The 20,305-nt window shown below is 45.0% G+C and overlaps 1 protein-coding gene across 1 annotated transcript in view; it reads left to right on the top strand.

The window, feature by feature from the left end:
• The first annotated feature begins 435 nt into the window (after positions 1 to 435).
• GALK1 (galactokinase 1) overlaps positions 436 to 20,305 on the top strand; it is a 51,393-nt gene continuing 31,523 nt past the window's right edge. The window contains exons 1-3 of the mRNA XM_077459680.1: positions 436 to 663; positions 4,010 to 4,199; positions 16,581 to 16,700. Coding sequence (XP_077315806.1) covers positions 451 to 663; positions 4,010 to 4,199; positions 16,581 to 16,700 — 523 coding nt within the window. The 5' untranslated portion in view covers positions 436 to 450. The remainder of the gene's footprint in view (positions 664 to 4,009; positions 4,200 to 16,580; positions 16,701 to 20,305) is intronic.

The raw sequence follows: 20,305 nt of genomic DNA, 5'->3' as shown, positions 1-20,305 counted from the left end.
TTCAATTTAACCTTCCTATAGTTCCTTTAAGTGCAAATTAGTGGTTTATTGCTCATTCTTATATCATAGTACCCTTATGTCTGGGCAATTATCTGTATGTAGAGCTACACTGTACTGCATTCAATTTCCATCATATATTCAACTGATTTTTTTCGCCAAGCTGTTTGTGGCCTTATTCCTGTACATTCTTACAGAGTAGCCCGCTAACCCTTACATCACAGGTGTAAATGGCTTTCAGTCTACGACCAAGTGTGTCAGTGAGGACCTAGCAGTGAGTGGGCCCATCATCACCAGTACTTCTGGTTGGGAGAGGAGGGAAGATAACACACACCATTCAGCACTACAACGAGTGACTGTATACATGTACAAAGCTCAGCTTGAGCTTCTCTATGGTGAGAGAGCAGCCAGAAGCGCTCTCCCCCTGCTGTCTACACTCGGTATTACAGCTACATGATTGGCAGTACAACCAGGAAGTCCAGCAGCCGCTCTGAAGTGTGGGCGGGGCGGCACAGTGTACACAGTATGTCGGCTCCAGAGGAGAAGGCACGCCGAGTTTTCTCGGAGAAGTTCGGAGGAGATCCGGAGATCGCGGTGTTCTCCCCCGGACGGGTTAATCTGATCGGAGAACACACTGACTATAACGCCGGCTATGTACTGCCTATGGTGAGCCCCCTTCTCCCCTCTGTACACCATGACAGGGCGGGTCACGTGTCCTCCTAGTCACATGACACAGGGCTGGGTGTGATATCAGGGTCTGCCTCTGGGGGAGCCATACCTAGTACTGGGGGTACTGCTCACCTGAAGAGTGGGCGGAGTGCATGTCCCCTCAGAGCCCCTGTGTTCCCATGTCATACTTTCTGGGCCACACATTGGTCATTATGGTTGCCACCTCATCCCTTTAACCACTTGCTTACTGGACACTTTCACCGCCTTCCTGCCCAGACCAGCTTTCAGAGCTGTCACACTTTGACAATTGTGCGGTCACACAACACGGTACACAAATGACATGTTTGCCATTATTTTCCTCACAAATAGAACTTTCTTTTGGTGGTATTTAATAACTGCTGGGTTTTTATTTTTTACTGAAAACAAAAAGAAAAACGAAAGTTTTGAAAAAAAACAAAAAACATTTTCTTCGTCTCTGTCAGTAAATTGTGTAAATAAATAATTCCCCTTCACTGATTAGACGGCACTGATGAAGTTGCACTGATGAGGAGACACTAATATGCCGCACTGATAGGCGATACTGATGGGCATTGATGAGTGACACTGATGGGCAGCACTGATAGGTGGCACTTGCTGGCATCACTAATTTACACTGATTGCTGGCACTGGTGGGACTTTACTGTAATCAGTGCCCTGATTACATGTCTTCATGTCCCCTGTGAGGAGATGTCACTGATTGGCTCTCCTCTCCACACACTCTGTCAGTGTGAGGCGATGACAGCAGATTACCGATATTTCCATGTTTACATGTGACCGGCTGTGATTGGACACAGCCAATCACATGGTTAAAGAGCGGCACCTGTGCTGGGTGCAGTAACAGTACAGGATAAGATCTCAGTGCTAGGTGCAATAACAGTGCAGGGTGAGATCTCAGTGCTAGATGCAATAACCGTGCAGGGTGAGATCTCAATGCTGGGTACAATAACAGTGCAGGGTGAGATCTCAGTGCTGGGTGCAATAACAGTGCAGGGTGAGATCTCAGTGCTGGGTGCAATAACAGTGCAGGTTGAGATCTCAGTGCTGGGTGCAATAACCGTGCAGGGTGAGATCTCAGTGCTGGGTGCAATAACCGTGCAGGGTGAGATCTCAGTGCTGGGTGCAATAACCGTGCAGGGTGAGATCTCAGTGCTGGGTGCAATAACCGTGCAGGGTGAGATCTCAGTGCTGGGTGCAATAACCGTGCAGGGTGAGATCTCAGTGCTGGGTGCAATAACAGTACAGGGTGAGATCTCAGTGCTGGGTGCAATAACCATGCAGGGTGTGATCTCAGTGCTGGGTGCAATAACAGTGCAGGGGGATATCTCAGTGTTGGGTGCAATAACAGTAACAGTGCAGGATAAGATCTCAGTGCTGGGTGCAATAACAGTACAGGATATGATCTCAGTGCTAGGTGCAATAACAGTGCAGGGTGAGATCTCAGTGCTAGATGCAATAACCGTGCAGGTGAGATCTCAATGCTGGGTACAATAACAGTGCAGGGTGAGATCTAAATGCTGGGTACAATAACAGTGCAGGGTGAGATCTCAGTGCTGGGTGCAATAACCGTGCAGGGTGAGATCTCAGTGCTGGGTGCAATAACAGTACAGGGTGAGATCTCAGTGCTGGGTGCAATAACCGTGCAGGGTGTGATCTCAGTGCTGGGTGCAATAACAGTGCAGGGGGATATCTCAGTGCTGGGTGCAATAACAGTAACAGTGCAGGATAAGATCTCAGTGCTGGGTGCAATAACAGTACAGGATATGATCTCAGTGCTGGGTGCAATAACAGTGCAGGGTGAGATCTCAGTGCTGGGTGTAATAACCGTGCAGGGTGTGATCTCAGTGCTGGTTGCAATAACCGTGCAGGGTGAGATCTCAGTGCTGGGTGCAATAACCGTGCAGGGTGAGATCTCAGTGCTGGGTGCAATAACCGTGCAGGGTGAGATCTCAGTGCTGGGTGCAATAACCGTGCAGGATGAGATCTCAGTGCTGGGTGCAATAACCGTGCAGGGTGAGATCTCAGTGCTGGGTGCAATAGCCGTGCAGGGTGAGATCTCAGTGCTGGGTGCAATAGCCGTGCAGGGTGAGATCTCAGTGCTGGGTGCAATAGCCGTGCAGGGTGAGATCTCAGTGCTGGGTGCAATAACCGTGCAGGGTGAGATCTCAGTGCTGGGTGCAATAACAGTACAGGGTGAGATCTCAGTGCTGGGTGCAATAACCGTGCAGGGTGGGATCCCAGTGCTGGGTGCAATAACAGTGCAGGGGGATATCTCAGTGCTGGGTGCAATAACAGTAACAGTGCAGGATAAGATCTCAGTGCTGGGTGCAATAACAGTACAGGATACGATCTCAGTGCTGGGTGCAATAACAGTGCAGGGTGAGATCTCAGTGCTGGGTGTAATAACCGTGCAGGGTGTGATCTCAGTGCTGGTTGTAATAACAGTGCAGGGGGATATCTCAGTGCTGGGTGCAATAACAGTGCAGGGTGAGATCTCAGTGCTGGGTGCAATAACTGTGCTGGGTGTGATCTCAGTGCTGGGCCCAATAACCATTCGAGGTGTGGTATCAGTGCTGGGTCCAATACCAGTACAGGGTTTGATATCCAGTGCTGGGTGACATGTCATTGTTTAGGTGTGATATCAGTGCAGGGTGTGATGTCATTGGTGCGTTGCACAGATCCTGACTCATACAGTCATATGCTGTGTATGGGAAGGGAAGTGGTGATGTGAACTGACAGTCTATAATGGAGGGATGGGGTAGTTTGGGTGATGTAACCCATTGGTAGCGATTCATTTCATTGCTGTGTGTTATGTCAGTGTGAGGTGTAGTATCAGTGCAAGGTGTAATGTCGGTGCCAGATATGATATTAGTGTAATGAGTAGAATGAAAAGTCCCCCCTCCCATACCTGACCCCAGTATGTGATTACTATGATTAAAGTCAAACATGTCATCTGTTTCATGTTCTCCAACCTTAGATGAGGCGTCTGTGTTGGTTTACTCTTTGTAATCCTGCCAGTAAGACACTTCCTGTCCTGGTCTGACAACATGAAGAAGAAGGAACTACAGAACTCTGCCATTGCCCACCATGAGGGGGGGGGGGGGGTATCTGTAGTCCTTGGAAAAGAATGTAACTGATAAGGGTGAGCAGAGGCAGCACACAAGATTTCTGCCAGGATCTACATGTATTTTTGATAACATTTATATTGTATTGTCTCTCAGGTCTTCTCATCAGTCATGGTGTGTTGTGTAAGGGGAGGGAGGGATTTGTAGTACATTGGTAACCTGTATATTGTATTGTCTCTCAGGCCTTACCTCTCATCACTGTCATCGTGGGATCTCGGCGTGATGACGAGAAGATTTGTCTTGTGACCACAGCTGAGGGGGCAGATGAACCCCATAAAGTGGAGTTTGTGGCCCCGAGTAGAGACAGTCCATTGGTCCCTGGGACACCCAAATGGGCCAACTATCCAAAGGGGGTAATCCAGCACTACAGAGGTGAGAGAATGGCACCACGACCTCCCACAACCACTCACTATCTGACCTTTTCTCATTGGGCCTTGATGGAAACCAGTAATACCTGCTGGCTCCGCGTACACAGACAGATCCTCCGTCAGTACTCTGCACAGACTCTGACTTCTGGGGTGTTACATAACATAGTACTGTGTATACATATGGACACGCCATGACATCATCCTGGCCTAGAATAGGATGTAATGTGGGGGGGGGGGGGGGCAAGATGTGTTGCTGTATTGTATGTACAATGCAGTTATCCATATTAACCTATCAGATTTGTTTTTCATGAATGGTGTATTTAGATGGCCAGTTTCTATGAAAGACTGCACTTAAGGACCCATTTACACGCTTGGACTCTGGCAGGGGATCTGCCTACTTAGCAGGAAATCTGTCTACCGATCTCAGATGAGGAGTCTGTGTCTGCTCCGCCTAGGCAGAGTGGACACAGATACAGCCCGCTGTCCTCTATGGGTGGTCAGATGTAAACAGACCGCCTGTCCATTTATGTTTGACTGTTATCTCATCCGCCAGACGGATAGAGAACGGATCCCACATCCATCTGTTTTTATTAGATCAGATGTCGGCGGGTGTCAATACACATGTCCGCTTACATCAGCTGCTCCATGAAAGGCAATGGAGGGTCTGATCGGCTCCATCTGTCAACTTATACCTCCCTTTCTTTGTTGGTAATAGACGGAACTGTTAGGGGTCTATTTATAAAACATTTATTGTACAAAGGGCAGAAACATTTGTGCAAGCTGAGTTAAATTTCATCATATGGTTTGAATAGATTAATTCCTGTATCATGTAAGAGTTTCCCCAGTGGGGCTTTTTAGCAGCAGGATAGCAAAGTCAAATATCTTAATCATAATTATACATAAAGAAATTGATTTTATTTAAAGAATGTCCAATGCAATGTAATATGGTTAGATACAATATGTACAATATATCATCTGGTTCAAAGAATACACATTACATATTCCACAATCCAATAAACTAACATGTTTGTTACACATTATTGTATGACATAGTATTGTATGGTAGTTGAGCCCCGACGCGTTTCAACCAGTATATGGCCTCTTCAGGGGGACAGTTGGATCACTCAAAGGTGAAATGGGTATTACTATCGCCCAAGATTCTGAGAGCCGCTTAGGGAATCCAAGGGGTTCTGATGGTCGCCCCTGTCTCCCCAGGAAAGAAGAAGCCCACCCTGAAGGACTTACAGGGACCCACACTGTTCACGCCCCTAGGGGGATGGAGGAGCCTGCACCTTATGCAGTGTAAAAATTCGTATGAGCTTGTAGATTGTTTAGGCTTGTAACGCTTGTTTGTTAGTAAAACCAAACTGCAATTACGCAAGAGAGGTAGGGACTCTAATGCCAAGAAAAAGTAAATGCAATGCCATCCATCCAGGCCAGCATCCAGGACCCCATGCTGGCCTGGATGGATGGCATTGCATTTACTTTTTCTTGGCAGAGTCCCTACCTCTCTTGCGTAATTGCAGTTTGGTTTTACTAACAAACAAGCGTTACAAGCCTAAACAATCTACAAGCTCATACAAATTTTTACACTGCATTCCTCCCCTAGGCATATGTATAATTGACTTTTCAAAATGAAAATCCATTTCATGCGCTGTGTATGTTGGGGCACCAATAATGTGCTTCTGGGGTTCCTAATTTTACATTTCTGTCTTTAAATCTGCAGCTTACTCAGAAACAAAGGATATAATAGACTCTTGAGTTGCCGAATTGATTCATCTAACTTTGATTTAGGACGTTTTTTTTTTTATTAGTACCATATAAAATACATAGACCTCAAAATATAAAAGACAGTACTTCCAATACACAATTGGTGTAAGCCATTGCTCCCAAATCCCCCCCCCCCCCCTCAGCACCTATTAGTAGCATAAATACCTATACCATTACATTATAAGTCACAACCATTGTACTTTAATTATATTACATTCAATAATTAGGTGTATATCAGAAGTATTTGACTGTCATTTCACAGATGAATTCTGCTTCTTCAGGAGAGTATGGTTTATATTTCAGTGTTTTCCAGGGAAGTACAATAATTACAACTATATCCCTAGGATAAATGCAGGATCCCCAGTCCTAGGATAAATGCAGGATCCCCAGTCCTAGGATAAATGCAGGATCCCCAGTCCTAGGCTAAATGCAGGATCCCTAGTCCTAGGATAAATGCAGGATCCCTAGTCCTAGGATAAATGCAGTATCCCTAGTCCTAGGATAAATGCAGTATCCCTAGTCCTAGGATAAATGCAGGATCCCTAGTCCTATGATAAATGCAGGATCCCTATGATAAATGCAGGATCCCTATTCCTAGGATAAATGCAGTATTCCTAGGTAGCAGGGTGTACAGGGTAAACGTTTATTACCCCTTGCTGGGATTCTGGGAGTTATCTCCTAATTAGGATATGAAGATGGTGGTTTACCCTGTGTGCTATCACTGGTGACCTCAGAGCGGGTACTAGTTGAACCACACCACGTTTACAATTTGGTCTCAGAATGACGGCGTTCATTGGGGAGAGAAGTGGAAGAGCTTACAAGATAAGTGTTGGGGTTCCTTGTCTCTACTCTTCTATGCTCCCTGTGTTTTGTCCTGGGGATCGATTTTCAGTCATTGTGCTTACTTCTCGATGCTTTTGGAATATAAATCAGTCTGGTCACTCAGCTGAAGAAGAGGAGTTCATTGGTGAAATGTTTTGAAAGTCAATTAGTGAATGTAATATGTAATATGGTCATTTGAATTACAATGGTTGTGACTTAGGAATTCATGTAATAGTATAGATCAATGGTTGGCAACCCCTTGATCGTGGGCTGGGGACAGGTAGACTGTGATCCCTCCTTGCGAACCTGGACAGGAGAAGCGGCATTTCTGGAACCAATTCCATTTATTTCCCTCCTGCAGCAGCTGAAAGTCATCTTTTCCTCCTCTCCGTCCTGCCAGCATTCAGCTAATGCAGGAGGAAAATACAGGAGATTAGTACCAGTAAATGCCGCCTCCACCACCTCTCTTGTCTCTGTTCCTCTTCTTTCTGCTGCTTGAGCCCCCTAAGTGCTCCCCTAGCACCCCCCCACCACCACAGCGCTGCTGGATTTCCCTTCTCTCCCGCCAGCCGCTGTACCCTCCTTACATTACCCCCCCTCGTGTTGGGTCGGTGAGCTCGAAAAGGCCGCACATAAGTGCGGGAACATTTTAAAAGTAAAAAGGGGCAGAATTTTTTTCTCTGAGGGGGCGGGGCCTAAGCACGTTGCTGTGAACGTCTACGAGGACACCCGGCAAGCTAAAAACAAATCCAACACAGCTGTGACAGTCTCTTCTTGACGAGGAGAAAACAAGCTGCCTGCACACAGGGGCACAAGAGCTGTGGGACATGTGAGGGTTGCAAACTGGCATTCCTGATACAGGAACGACACCTTTTTCCCAGCACTAGGCTGAATTGTATAGCAGCTTTAAATGTCATTACTATTTCCAGCAATTAAGTGCAATTTGTATAGTGCCTCTGTTTTTGTACTTAGGACTATGCCTACCAAAAAAGACACCACAAAAACCAAAAAGGTAAAGGTTTCACCCCCAGGTTCTAGGACACTGAGTCGCATTTCCATGCTGTCATCCTCGCCTGAATTACCAGTTATGGCAAGCCAGGGTGTGCCATTGAAACAAATTGATGGTGCAACTGCTTCTCACATCTCAGCCCCTGTATACAATACTTAAGATGTCCTTTCTTCCTCCCTCTAGGGTTTGGAAGAAAGATTAGTGGCTTTAATCGCAACCTTCATTCGGATGGATAGGAAGTGTGCTAGATCCCCCTCCCCCAATTCAGAACCTTTGCAAGGGGAACAGTGGGCATAGGATGAGGTGTTACCCTCAGTCGATCAGGAGGAAAAACAAACCGATGATGATTCCTCTGCGGAGGAAACGACAGTAGATGAACCTTTTTCAGCCTCTCAAATCTGAGAAATTGCTGATACAATCTCTTACGGAAATGGTTCTTCTAATTTCGTGCTACCCCTAACGGAGTCTCCTGAAAGTTCAGTTTCTTCCTTGGGTTCCTTAAAACCCTCTCAAACTTTTGCATGCCTTTCCTGCACATGCATTACTAGAACAGCTTATTTTTGCAGATTGGGATCACCCAGATAAGCATTTTCTCCCTCCTAAGAAAATTGCAATTCTCTATCCCCTGGAGGAGAAATTCTCCAAAAGATGGAAAATACCAGCAGTTGACGCTGCAATTTTCAACGTGAATAAGGCCTGATTCACACCTATGCATTTTTAGTGCTTTTTGCATTTTGCAGGTTTGCACTACAGAACGTGTTCCATAGGAAACCATGTTACATGGACTGTAGTGCAAATCTGCAAAATACAAAAAGCTCTAAAAATGCATAGGTGTGAATCGAGCCTAAAGGCCTAACTTGTCCTGTAGACAATGCACAAATGCTTAAGGAGTTGGAATCCCTGTTAAGATCTACTTTTTCCATGGTAGGTGCCATTACTCAGTCTGAAATCGCTGCAATAAGCATCTGTCAATCCCTAAAGGACCAATTTAAACAGGTCTTTAGAGAGCTTCCTGCACAACAAGCTAGGGATTTGGCTGAACTACCAAAAGCATTATGCTTTGCCATAAATGCTTTTAAAAATTCTATTCACCAGGCGTCCCGCCTTACGCTTATGCATATGCGTAGAATCCCGTGATTAAAAAATTTGGTCAGCTGAAGCACCATGTAAAGGACTCCTAACTGGGCTCCCTTTTCATGGGGAGCGACTATTTAGATAAAACTTGGACAAATATATCCAAACAATTTCTAGTGGGAAAAGTACTCTTTTGCCAGTCAAAAGAAAGTATAAACGCCCTTCATTTAAACGGGCTCTTTCGACTACACCAGGGGCTTCTGCCTCTAGGCAGGGGTGACAGCCTCCACCGTCACACTCTAGAGGAAGATCTCAGAGTCAGACCCAGGCTCAAAATAAGTCCTGGGGTCAGAAACGTGCAAGCCAGAATCCTAAAGCCTCATTATGAATAGGCAACCCCCTTCACCAAGGTGGGGGGAAGACTTCTGTAGTTTTCAGAAGTCTGAAAAGAAGAAATTCAGGACAGATAGGTCATCTCCATGGTATTGCTGGGGTACAAGCTGGAATTTCAGGACTTTATATGGTCTCGCTTCCTGAGGTCAAGCGTTTCCGAAGATCTAGAGAAAAGACGATCTCTGTTTCGGGCACTAGACCGATTAATATCTCAAGGGGTGATCAAACAGATCCCCACAAAAGTGCAAGGTTTGGGGTTTTATTCAAGTCTTTTATGGTAGCAAAACCAAATGGAGATGTCAGACCCATTCTAGATCTAAAAACTCTAAATCGGTTCCTGAAGATCTGCTCCTTTCGCATGGAGACGATCAGGTCAGTAGTTTCTATCCTAGGAGGAGAACTTCTGGCATCAATCAACATCAGGGTCATATCTGCATGTCCCTATAGATTCCCGATCACCTAAAGTTTCTGCGGTTCGAATTAGAACAGCAGCATTCTCAGTTTGTAGCCCTGCCCTTCGGCTAGCCACAGAGGGGGGTTCACAAAAGTGCTGGCCCCCACCTCTAGCCAGGTTAAGGGCACAATGCATAACAGTGGTAGCATACCTAGACGATCTATTACTAATAGATCAGTCGGTGACTCATTTGGAGCAAAGTGTATGCACTACAACCAAGTATGTGAAAAGTTGGGTTGGATTCTCAACCTTGAGAAATCTTCCTTAATACCGCTAAAAGGGCTGGAGTACTTGGGTCTGATCATAGACGCAGCCCAGGAAAAGGTGTCCTTGTATGAGAGTTGGTGCGAAAGGTCAGGTTAAATGGCAATCCCTCCATTCGCCTTTACATTAGGTTGTTAGGAACCATGGTGGCTTCATTTAAACCAGTTCCCTATGCCCAGTTTAATTTAAGACTTTCAAAACAGTATCCTGTCTGCTTGGAACAAAATAATTCAATCTTTAGACTTGCCAATGCAGCTGTCCCCAAGAGTGTCCCAAAGCCTCACTTGGTGGTTACTAACCCAGAATCTGCTGAAAGGAAGATCCTTCAGACCAGTTATCTGGAAAGTGGTAACAACGGATGCCGCCTTTCAGGCTGGAGAGCAGTATTAGGGACAGTAGTAAAGAACCTTGTCCATCAATATCCTAGAGATTCAGGCAATACGTCTGGATATAAAGGCCTGGACTTTCAGGTTACGGGATTGTCCTGTCATGATTCAATCCGACAATGCCACAGCTGTGGCCTATATCAATCACCAAAGGGGCACTAGAAGTCTCTCAGTGCAGAGAGAGGTGAACCATATTCTAACTTGGGCAGAAAGGAATGTTCCGTGCCTGTCGGCAATCTTCAGTACAGGAGTAGAGAAATGGCAGGCGGACTAATTGAGTCACCAGCAGTTATTTCCAGTGGAAGGTTCTTTTCACCCCGACATATTTCAGGCTGTTTGCCAAAGGTGGGGGACTCTGGACATAGATCTTCTAGCATCCAGGCTCAACATGAAGTTAGTCAACTTTGTGGCCAGAACAAGGGATCCATTCCCATGCGTAATGGATGTGTTGGTGACCCCATGGGATCAGTTCTCACTGATCTATGCATTCCCCCCCCCCTATTCACTTGCTACCTCAACTTGTTTGCAGGATCGAGCTGGAAAGAAAGCCAGTAATTCTGGTGGCACCAGCATGGCCCAGAAGGTCATGGTATGCAGAAATCGTAAAGATGGCAGTGGAGGGCCCATGGTCCCTCCCACTATGGCCAGATCTGCTCTTGCAGAGACCGATATTCCTTACGGTCTATAAATTTAATGGCTTGGCTATTGAAACCCACATTCTGAAGAAACGTGGGTTTTCCGGGTCACTTATCTCTACCCTGATTAGTGCAAGGAAGTCAGCTTCCAGAACTATAGTCTGGAGGGCTTATGTTTCCTGGTGTGAATCCAAGGGTTGGCACCCTCGGAGATGTATCATAGGCAGAATTCTTGCCTTTCTACAAATAGGTGTAGAAATGAAATTGGCCAAGTTTCAGCTTTAGCTGTCTTTTTTTCAAAGACCATTTGCTACTCATTCACTAGTCCGGGGTTCTATACAAGGGGTAACACGGCTTAATCCACCTGTCAGACCTTCCTTGGGACCTAAACTTAGTTTTGTCTGTGTTACAAAAACAGCCATTTGAGCTGATACAACATATTCCCTTAGTCCTTTTGACAAGGAAGTTGGTATTTTTGGTTGCTATATCCTCAGCAAGGAGGGTTTCGGAATCTTGTAAAGAGCCACATTTGATTTTTCATAAGGACAGAGTGGTGTTACACCCTCGTCCAGACTTTTTGCCAAAAGTGATCTCAGGTTTTCTCCTGAACCAAGATATTGTCCTGCCATTGTTTTTTCCAAAACCTTGTTCCAGGGAAGAGAGGTCACTACATTGTCTTGATGTGGTGAGCAGTAAAAATATATTTAAAGACAACTGCTCAGATTCGTAAGACTGATGTCTTATTTATTCTGCCGGAGGGTCCTAAGAAAGGACAGGCATCATTGAAATCCACTGTTACTTAGTGGATTCGGCAAGTTATAATTCAAACTTATGATTTAAGGGGTAAGATTTCCCTGTTTCAAGTTAAGGCGCACTCTACCAGGTCAGTTAGTGCTTCTTGGGCAGTGCGCCACCAGACCTCCATGGCTCAGACCTGTAAGGCCGCAACTTGGTCTTCAGTGCATACATTCACAAGATTTTATCAGGTGGATGTAAGGAGGTATGAGGATATCGGCATCAGGCGCAGTGTGCTGCAGACAGCAGTATAGATCCACAGGTCTGGGGGTACCCTCCGGGTTGTGTCTTCCTCCCCTCAAGTTGCATACTATGGGACATCCCATTAAGTAATCACTTAAGGCTCTGTGTCCCATGATGTACGATAAAGGACATTTTTATTACAGCTTACCTGTAAAATCCTTTTCTTGGAGTGCATCATGGGACACAGAGGTCTCTCCCCTCTTTTTTGGGATTTAAAGAGGGATTCCACCAAAAAAATAAATATTAAAAGCCAGCAGCTATAAATACTACAGCTGCTGACTTTTAATAAATGGACACTCACCTGTCCCGGGTTCCAGCGATGCCGGCAGCCGAGGCCGATCGATCGCTCGGCTCTCGGCTGCTGTCGCCACCATTCTAGGTGAGGGAATCAGGAAGTGAAGCGAATCGGCTTCACTTCCCGGTTCCCTACTGCGCATGCGCGAGCCGCGCCGCGCAATAGGAAATCTCCGCGCTGTCACTGGGACCCGTGTGTGTCCCAGCAGACAGCGCGGCAGGGCAGGAAATGGCGTAGACTCCCACGGGAGTCTATGCCCGGAAGTGGGTGAAAATACATGTCTTTGACAGGTATCTCCACCCCCCTCCCCCCTGAAAGGTGTCAATTGTGACATCGGAGGGGGGGAGGGATCCGATCAGCGGAGGTTCCACTTTAGGGTGGAATCCCGCTTTAAGTATATTGCTTTGCTACAAAAACTGATGTACTCCTGGAAGGAGGAGGGGTTATATAGGGAGTGAACTTACTTGATTGGGTATACCAGTGTGAACACCTGAAGGTGGCCTAAAACCATTAAGTAATTAAGGCTCTGTGTCCCATGATGTACTCCAAGAAAAGGATTTTACAGGTAAGCTGTAATAAAAATCATATTATTGTAAAATATAATAAAAATGTAAATTGTAATTAAAACAAAACTACTGACGCCGTCCACTGCCCTACTGACACCATCCACTGCTCTGACTGATGCCATCTTCTGCCCTACTGACATGTTCACTGCTCTACTGACTAACGCCATCCTCTGCCTTACTGACACATCCACTGCGCTACTGGATGATGCCATCCACTGTCCTTTTGACACCATACACTCCTCTGCCCTACTGACACCATCCACTGCACTGACTGATGCCATCTTCTGCCCTACTGACATGTCCACTGCTCTACTGGCTGACGCCGTCCTCTGCCCTACTGACACCGTCCACTGCCTTACTAGATAACGCAATCCACTGTCCTTCTGACGCCATCCACTGCTCTACTGACTGATGTCATCCTCTGCCCTACTGACACAAACCTATGCCCTATTGACATGTCCACTGCTCTTCTGGCTGACACCATCCACTTCTCTACTGACTGACGCCATCCTCTGTCCTACTGACCCGTCCACTGCTCTACTGGCTGACGCCGTCCGCTGCCCTGCTGACGCCGTCCGCTGCCCTACTGATGCCATCCGCTGCCCTACTGACTCGTCCCCTGCCTTACTGAATGACGCAATCCACTGTCCTTCTGACACCATCCGCTGCTCTACTGACTGATGCCATCCTCTGCCCTATTGACACAAACCTATGTCCTACTGACACGTCCACTGCTCTGCTGGCGGACACCATCCACTTCTCTACTGACTGACGCCATCCTCTGTCCTACTGACCTGTCCACTGCACCACTGACTGACACCATCCACTGCTCTATCCTACTGACGCGAAGCTCTACCCGACTGACACTGTCCACTTTTAAGGTAGGCAAAGTTTATATTTTTACAGTGAAATTTGTCAATAAGAACGCCAAACCCCGGTCATCTTTGATAAAAGGGGGGTACAATGAATAGATCTGGCGCTATACCTTTTTCTGCTAAAGAATGTGTCGCTAGGGGTTCATTTATATGAAATGTTCAGCATACTGGCAATTAGTTGGTGAAATGAGGTTAGCTATACCAATGGAAACAATATAAACTTATTATATATAATTTCCAGCGTGCTGGCTATTACATAGAAAATAAAAAATAAAAACCATAAGGTGAAAACTATTAATCCAGCTCAATTATATAAAATGTACAACATACTGGCAATTAGTATGGAAATTAATGAGATAAAAATTGCATATACTGAAACAGTAAATAATTTCCAGCGTGCTGGCTATCAAGTGAAAGATAGTGAAAACTGTTAATCCAAAAGGATTGTGGCAATTACTCTTATTAGTAAAGAGCGCTCCAGATGACGTCTGAATGACGAAACGCGTAGGGCGTGGCCAAGCGACGTACACCTTTAGCATAGACGGCGAGGAAGCCGAACGGGACGCTTACAAGCTGCTTTAAAGCTACAGCAATAATTTAACAAACCGCTACCATTCTTACCTATATTTGTAAGTAGTTTTAATCTTTTTTAAATAAATCTGTTTCTTAAACGTTATCACACTATGGATGGTCCTCTCTTTTAACATACACATCGTGGTACACTTCACCCACGGGAAAACGAGGGATCCCCAGTATTACACCAGAAGCAAGCCAGAGAGCGACACAATAGCTAATATTGTGAAGGCTGATCCACCCCGGACGGGGTCTTTTTTCTGGTGAGAGCATAACTTAGAAGTGACCACTGTGCATGGAGAACAAAATTTGAAATCATCACTCCCCCCTCCCCCACTCACGGGACAACTTTGTTATCCATCAGAGACTATATATATATATTTTTTTTTTTTATTTATTTATATTTTTCTATTTTTGTTTTTATCTATTTATCATATTTTTCTATTTTTTCATTTTTTCATTTTTCACGTCCTCACTTGATGTATTGGCATTGCGTTATTTATCACCTATTTATTGTGTTACCATACTTTTCGCATGAAAGTTGTACAAACTTCACAGTCACTTTAATCCACTGGCAGTTTGAAGATAGCACAGCCTGCCTCATTTCATGTTTACACCTATCTGTTACTAAATATTAGCACATGTAGTTGCACCAGCACTTTACTAATAAGAGTAATTGCCACAATCCTTTTGGATTAACAGTTTTCACTATCTTTCACTTGATAGCCAGCACGCTGGAAATTATTTACTGTTTCAGTATATGCAATTTTTATCTCATTAATTTCCATACTAATTGCCAGTATGTTGTACATTTTATATAATTGAGCTGGATTAATAGTTTTCACCTTATGGTTTTTATTTTTTATTTTCTATGTAATAGCCAGCACGCTGGAAATTATATATAATAAGTTTATATTGTTTCCATTGGTATAGCTAACCTCATTTCACAAACTAATTGCCAGTATGCTGAACATTTCATATAAATGAGCCCCTAGCGACACATTCTTTAGCAGAAAAAGGTATAGCGCCAGATCTATTCATTGTACCCCCCCTTTTAACATTTTCCACCTCATTAGGTGGATATTAATAGAGGCTGCTCTTACCTATCTTTGCACATAAAAACATCTTTGTACGTATACATATTTCTAGTATCTTTTTAAATTGCAGGTTCCATAGCGCAACCTACCCACCCTTTTACCCGGTCATCTTTGGTCTCTTTCATTGTGTTCAGGTAGATCTTTCAAAGGTTCTCAAAGCCTCTCAAAGGTTGCCTACCCCTGGTATAGCTATATATGTTACTAACAAGTGCTGAAAGGAGGACACATTTGTGATAAAAGACTAACTAACTCCACCTTTTGGACTCCTATTCAGGGTGTAACATGTAATGTGGTATAAATCAGACCCACCCCCATCTCCCCCACCCCATGATAGTGTGGGATTTTTTCCTCCAAAGCAGCTATAACTATTGAAATTAGCAGACAGCTCCCTGAACAGTGGTGCCATTTATTGAAATGAATGAACTACAAGTGCCATCTTCTGCTGCAGCAGACAGACTTGTAGTTCTCAGTGGAACATGAATGCTGTAATCACAGCACTTTGTATTCCACTGACACTTCCTCCAGCTCTTTAACTAAAAGCTTGTACCTCAGTATAGACAGGGACTGGAGGAAGAGTCTGCTGGAGCCTGGCATTGCATTTGTGATCCACCAATTGAGGTTGCAATGCTTTGCATGCTCATTTAAAAAAATAAATAAATGCAAATTTTCCTGAATATACTGTATGCATATGTGCATTTATTATTGTTTTTGTAAACGTTGGTTTTAGCCTTTAAGGGGTTGGGAATAGTTGTGAATTGGAACCACTGTCCTTTACATTTTAGTGTCTCTGTACTTTAAGTGGTACTTGAAAAAATAAAAATAAAGATCTTAACTCTTCTTGACTCTCTCAAAAGTCTGTTATATCCTCTTTATGTTAGCAATCATTTTGGATGTTGGTATCCTTCCATAGTAATCCACAGCCTTGTATTTTTTTAGACTATAAATCTGCAGCTTATAATAAAATAATTCCCTGTGATCCATTAAGGTCCTTGTTTAAGTACTTTCTGACAAAGGTGACAACGCTCTGTTCTGTTACCCAATCGTGTTGTCATATAGACTTCCAGAGGATACATAAACCTGGGAAGAACTCAGTATATGCTCATTACATTGTCCTCTTCTATTGTCTCCTGGCAGCTGGGCCTGTCCCTGGGTTTAATGCAGTGATTGCCACCAGTGTTCCATTAGGCGGAGGCCTATCCAGCTCTGCGTCCCTGGAAGTGGCTACTTATACCTTTTTGCAGCAGCTGTGCCCAGGTAAGAATACTCTCCCTTCCATGGTAAGAATGGATTATATATGGAGAATAAGAATTTTGTTTAGTGTCAATTTAAGTAATCCTACCAACCCGTAGGTGAACCTGTCTCAAATTATGAAATCAACCTTCGAAGGGAAATCTTGGTACCACTAGGTATCAGTCGCTGTCTTTCCTTTTCTGCGGGAAGATCCCTAAATCCTAGCGCCTGTAGAATTCAAATTCTGACTTTTAGAAAAAGTCGCTGCTGAGAAACACCCTTATCTCATCCCAAAATGAAGCCTGCAGTTCAGCAGTGAGTTGTTGGTTAAGTCCGATCCCTGGACCACAATATTAACATGATGTTTTAGGACACAGCAATGCCTTTTTACTAAATTTTCCTTTTGCTGCCCATATAACAGAGCATTGTGGCTAATATATTTAGTTAGTTTATTATTCCCTAGACCAGTGTTTCTCAAGCTTTTTTAAGTTAAGGCACCTTTTTAAAATTCTGTACAATCTTGAGGCACCCCATTCTAAAATGTAAAAGACTAAACTAATAGTCTTACATATTGAAGCAACATCCACACATGTAGGACATCCAACATTAGAGGCGCTTTATTCTTCTAGAGCAGATGCACCTTGGCACACTGGTAATGACTAATATCCCAATGTTTCTCTTCTCCCTCAGCTGATGTGACTCCAGTGCTGATGGAGAGGGGCAAATAAGAATGCTATGCAGGCGGCAGATGTCCTCCTTAAAAGAGAAGTATGGGTTGAGCTGTGCAGGGGTGGGGAGCTGTCGTCTCAGGCTCTCAACAGCTCGCTGAGAAGCTGAGACAGGCATCAGCCCAGGCAACTGGTGGATCCAGACTTTATTGTCGGGATGACGCGATGCCTGGACTGATATCCGCGACGTCAGCAGAGAGCGGACTTCAGACCGATCTCTGCTTGAAACAGGTCACAGGAGTGCAAAACTAATTGCACTCCTGTGACCGAGAGAAGTACAGCCAAACAAGCTCAGACTTCTCCTTTAACCAGTGATGCCATTGGTTGTTAGGATGCCAGCGGCTGTAAGGTTTTTATGGTGCATGAAAACTTTGTGGCTTTGTGTAACTAAAAGGCAGGCTTCATCCACCTGCTGGCCTGTTGACAAATTTTGGACAATTTCAAGGCATTTTGTCAAGGCACCCCTGAAGAAACCTGAAGGCACCCTGGTTAAAAAAAAGGCTGCCTAGAGAAACAGAGTTGGTTATCTAGAGCAGGGGGGGGGGGGGGCCTGGTCTCTTCCCGGTCCCTTGGTCATAACAGAGTCGTCAGCTAGATTTATAAATTCATGTTTGTTAATTAAACAAAATAAAAAATGGGACTTTAGTATCACTTTAATGAATGCAGCTGTGCTTTTTCACAATATGCTATACCTCCACGGTACATTTTCTCCTTATTCAGCTGAACTTTTCTGATATTTGGACATTTGTAGTATTTAGACCTGTTCAACATAAAGCATATGTTGAAAACATTCATTGGATGAATGTCATTCATTATATGCATGTCTGCTGATTATGCTGGCTGCATGGCTGTCATGCTGACTAGGGATGGGTGAATGGTTTGGCCCGAGCAAAAGTTTGGGCCGAACGTTCGTTGTTCGATGAACCTCCGAACAAACCGGTCGTTCGACCATTTGTTCGGTTCCCCCGAACTGACCACAATGCATTGCTGCGCTGAACAGTGCATTGCAAACCCTGATTGGCTGAAGCATTGAAAGCTTCAGCCAATCGAGGCACAGGGCACTTTCAGAGTCATGACTAGACACTGTCGTCATGACTTTATCCAATCATGGCTCATTTCCGCCCCACAGTATAAAGGTATTCTTTCAATCGCAGCCATTTTCAGTGTGATTTCGGCGTGGAGAGAGATAGAACAGGACTCTGTTCAGTGCTATCAGTTAGTTAGTGTGCTATACTGTGCTATTTTGCTTCAATTGTCAGTGTAGAATATTAGTTTAGTGTCAGTCTAGGGATAGTGTGAGTGTAGTGAGGAGGACCATCATTTAGCTTTGCTTAGTGTGCAGCTAGAGTAGGGACAGCTCAGATAGTTTCACTGTAGTGTAGTGAGACCATGTCAGTTATCTTGACATTAGTGTATAGCTAGAGTAGGGACAGTTCAGATAGCATCAGTGTAGTGACGGTTGAACACCATCTATTTGATTGCGTTACTGCCAGTTTAACGCTATTTACTTCTGTGTGCGTTACTGCCAGTTTAACACCATTTACTTCTGTGTGTGTTACTGCCAGTTTAATGTCATATAGTTCTGTGCATCAGTGTATGTTTGGCACATTATATTGCACTTTATTATAGTGTATCCATGGAGTGTGTCTGTGTAGTGTGAGTACTCAAATGAAAGTGCACCAAACACCACTTTACACTGATTAAAATGCATCTACATACAGATTTCCACTTCTTTTTTACATTTGCTTATAAGCACCGCCCCCTCCCTCCCAAAAATGTGTGGGAGGACAACAAGGAGAGGCAGATGTTCCCTTGGCACTGTAAGGGGGCCAGCAATAAATGTGTCCACAGGCAAAGGTGGACGTGGTGGCAGGGTGTCGTTTCCTCTGTTTAGGGGGTTTGTCCATGCTATCCAGCCACAGCATGCAGAGGAGGTGGTGGACTGGCTTGCTAAACCTTCCTCATCCTCCTCATCCTATGTCACACAAGCAGAGACAAGTGTGCAGTCCCCTGCAGTTGCCAGAGTGGATAAACCTTCCTCCTTGTCCACATCTATTCCTGCCATAGCCCCAACATCAGCCATGACGGAGTCAGCTGAGTTATTTGACCACAGCGTCAGCCACTTGCTCCTTGATGATGCCCAGGCATTACTGGATTCAGATGTTGGTTCTAAGGTTGAGGATGACAGGAACATGAGCCTAGAGAGAGGGGAGAACACTGGTAGGCAAATTGGAATTCATGTCCCCCCCCCCCCCCCCCCAGCCGCAGCGCTTTGCCAAGTTGTCTCCAGTGGTAATGATGAAGATGGAGGAGATGATGATGAGGTCACTGATGCGACTTGGGTGCTAGATAGAGCAGAGGAGAAAACTGAAGGTGAGGCAGCACAACCCCAAGGAGGCTGACATCAAGAAAGAGTAGAGAGCAGCCACCCTATTCCATCACATTCTGTAGCTGTTATCTCGCAGGCCCACTCCACAAAGCTCTGCTGTCTGGGCCTTTTTCAGCACATCTGCAGCAGATCGCACTGTTGCTATCTCCAAACTGTGTCTTGGGTACATCAAACGTGGCAAAAACATTTGTGTAGCACATGCTTAACAAGGCATTTAATGTCCAAACCACTCAGCCCGTTGGCAGGAGTACCTAGAAGCCACACAAAAGGGGCACAAATCTGTCCCTCCTCCCCCTTACCCACTTCAGTCTGCCCCTGCTATACCGAGTCATCACCTCTCAGCAGCCTCCACTGACAGGGATGATGGTATAGCACAGGGTGTCCCAGGTCCAACAGCACATCTGCCAGCAACACATCACCAGCTGTTGCCTTTAGCCAGCAAATTTCTCTGCCCCATCTGCTGCAGCGGAAAAAAAAATGCAGTCCCTGCCACCCACATGCCCAGCGTCTAA

The sequence above is a fragment of the Lithobates pipiens genome, unplaced genomic scaffold (genome assembly GCF_037356315.1).
Source record: "Lithobates pipiens isolate NorthernLeopardFrog02 unplaced genomic scaffold, aLitPip1_a1.2 Scaffold_28, whole genome shotgun sequence".
NCBI classification, from domain to species: Eukaryota; Metazoa; Chordata; class Amphibia; order Anura; family Ranidae; genus Lithobates; species Lithobates pipiens.
Note: the sequence above shows the minus strand (reverse complement) of the source record. Positions and strands in the feature narration are given on the sequence as shown.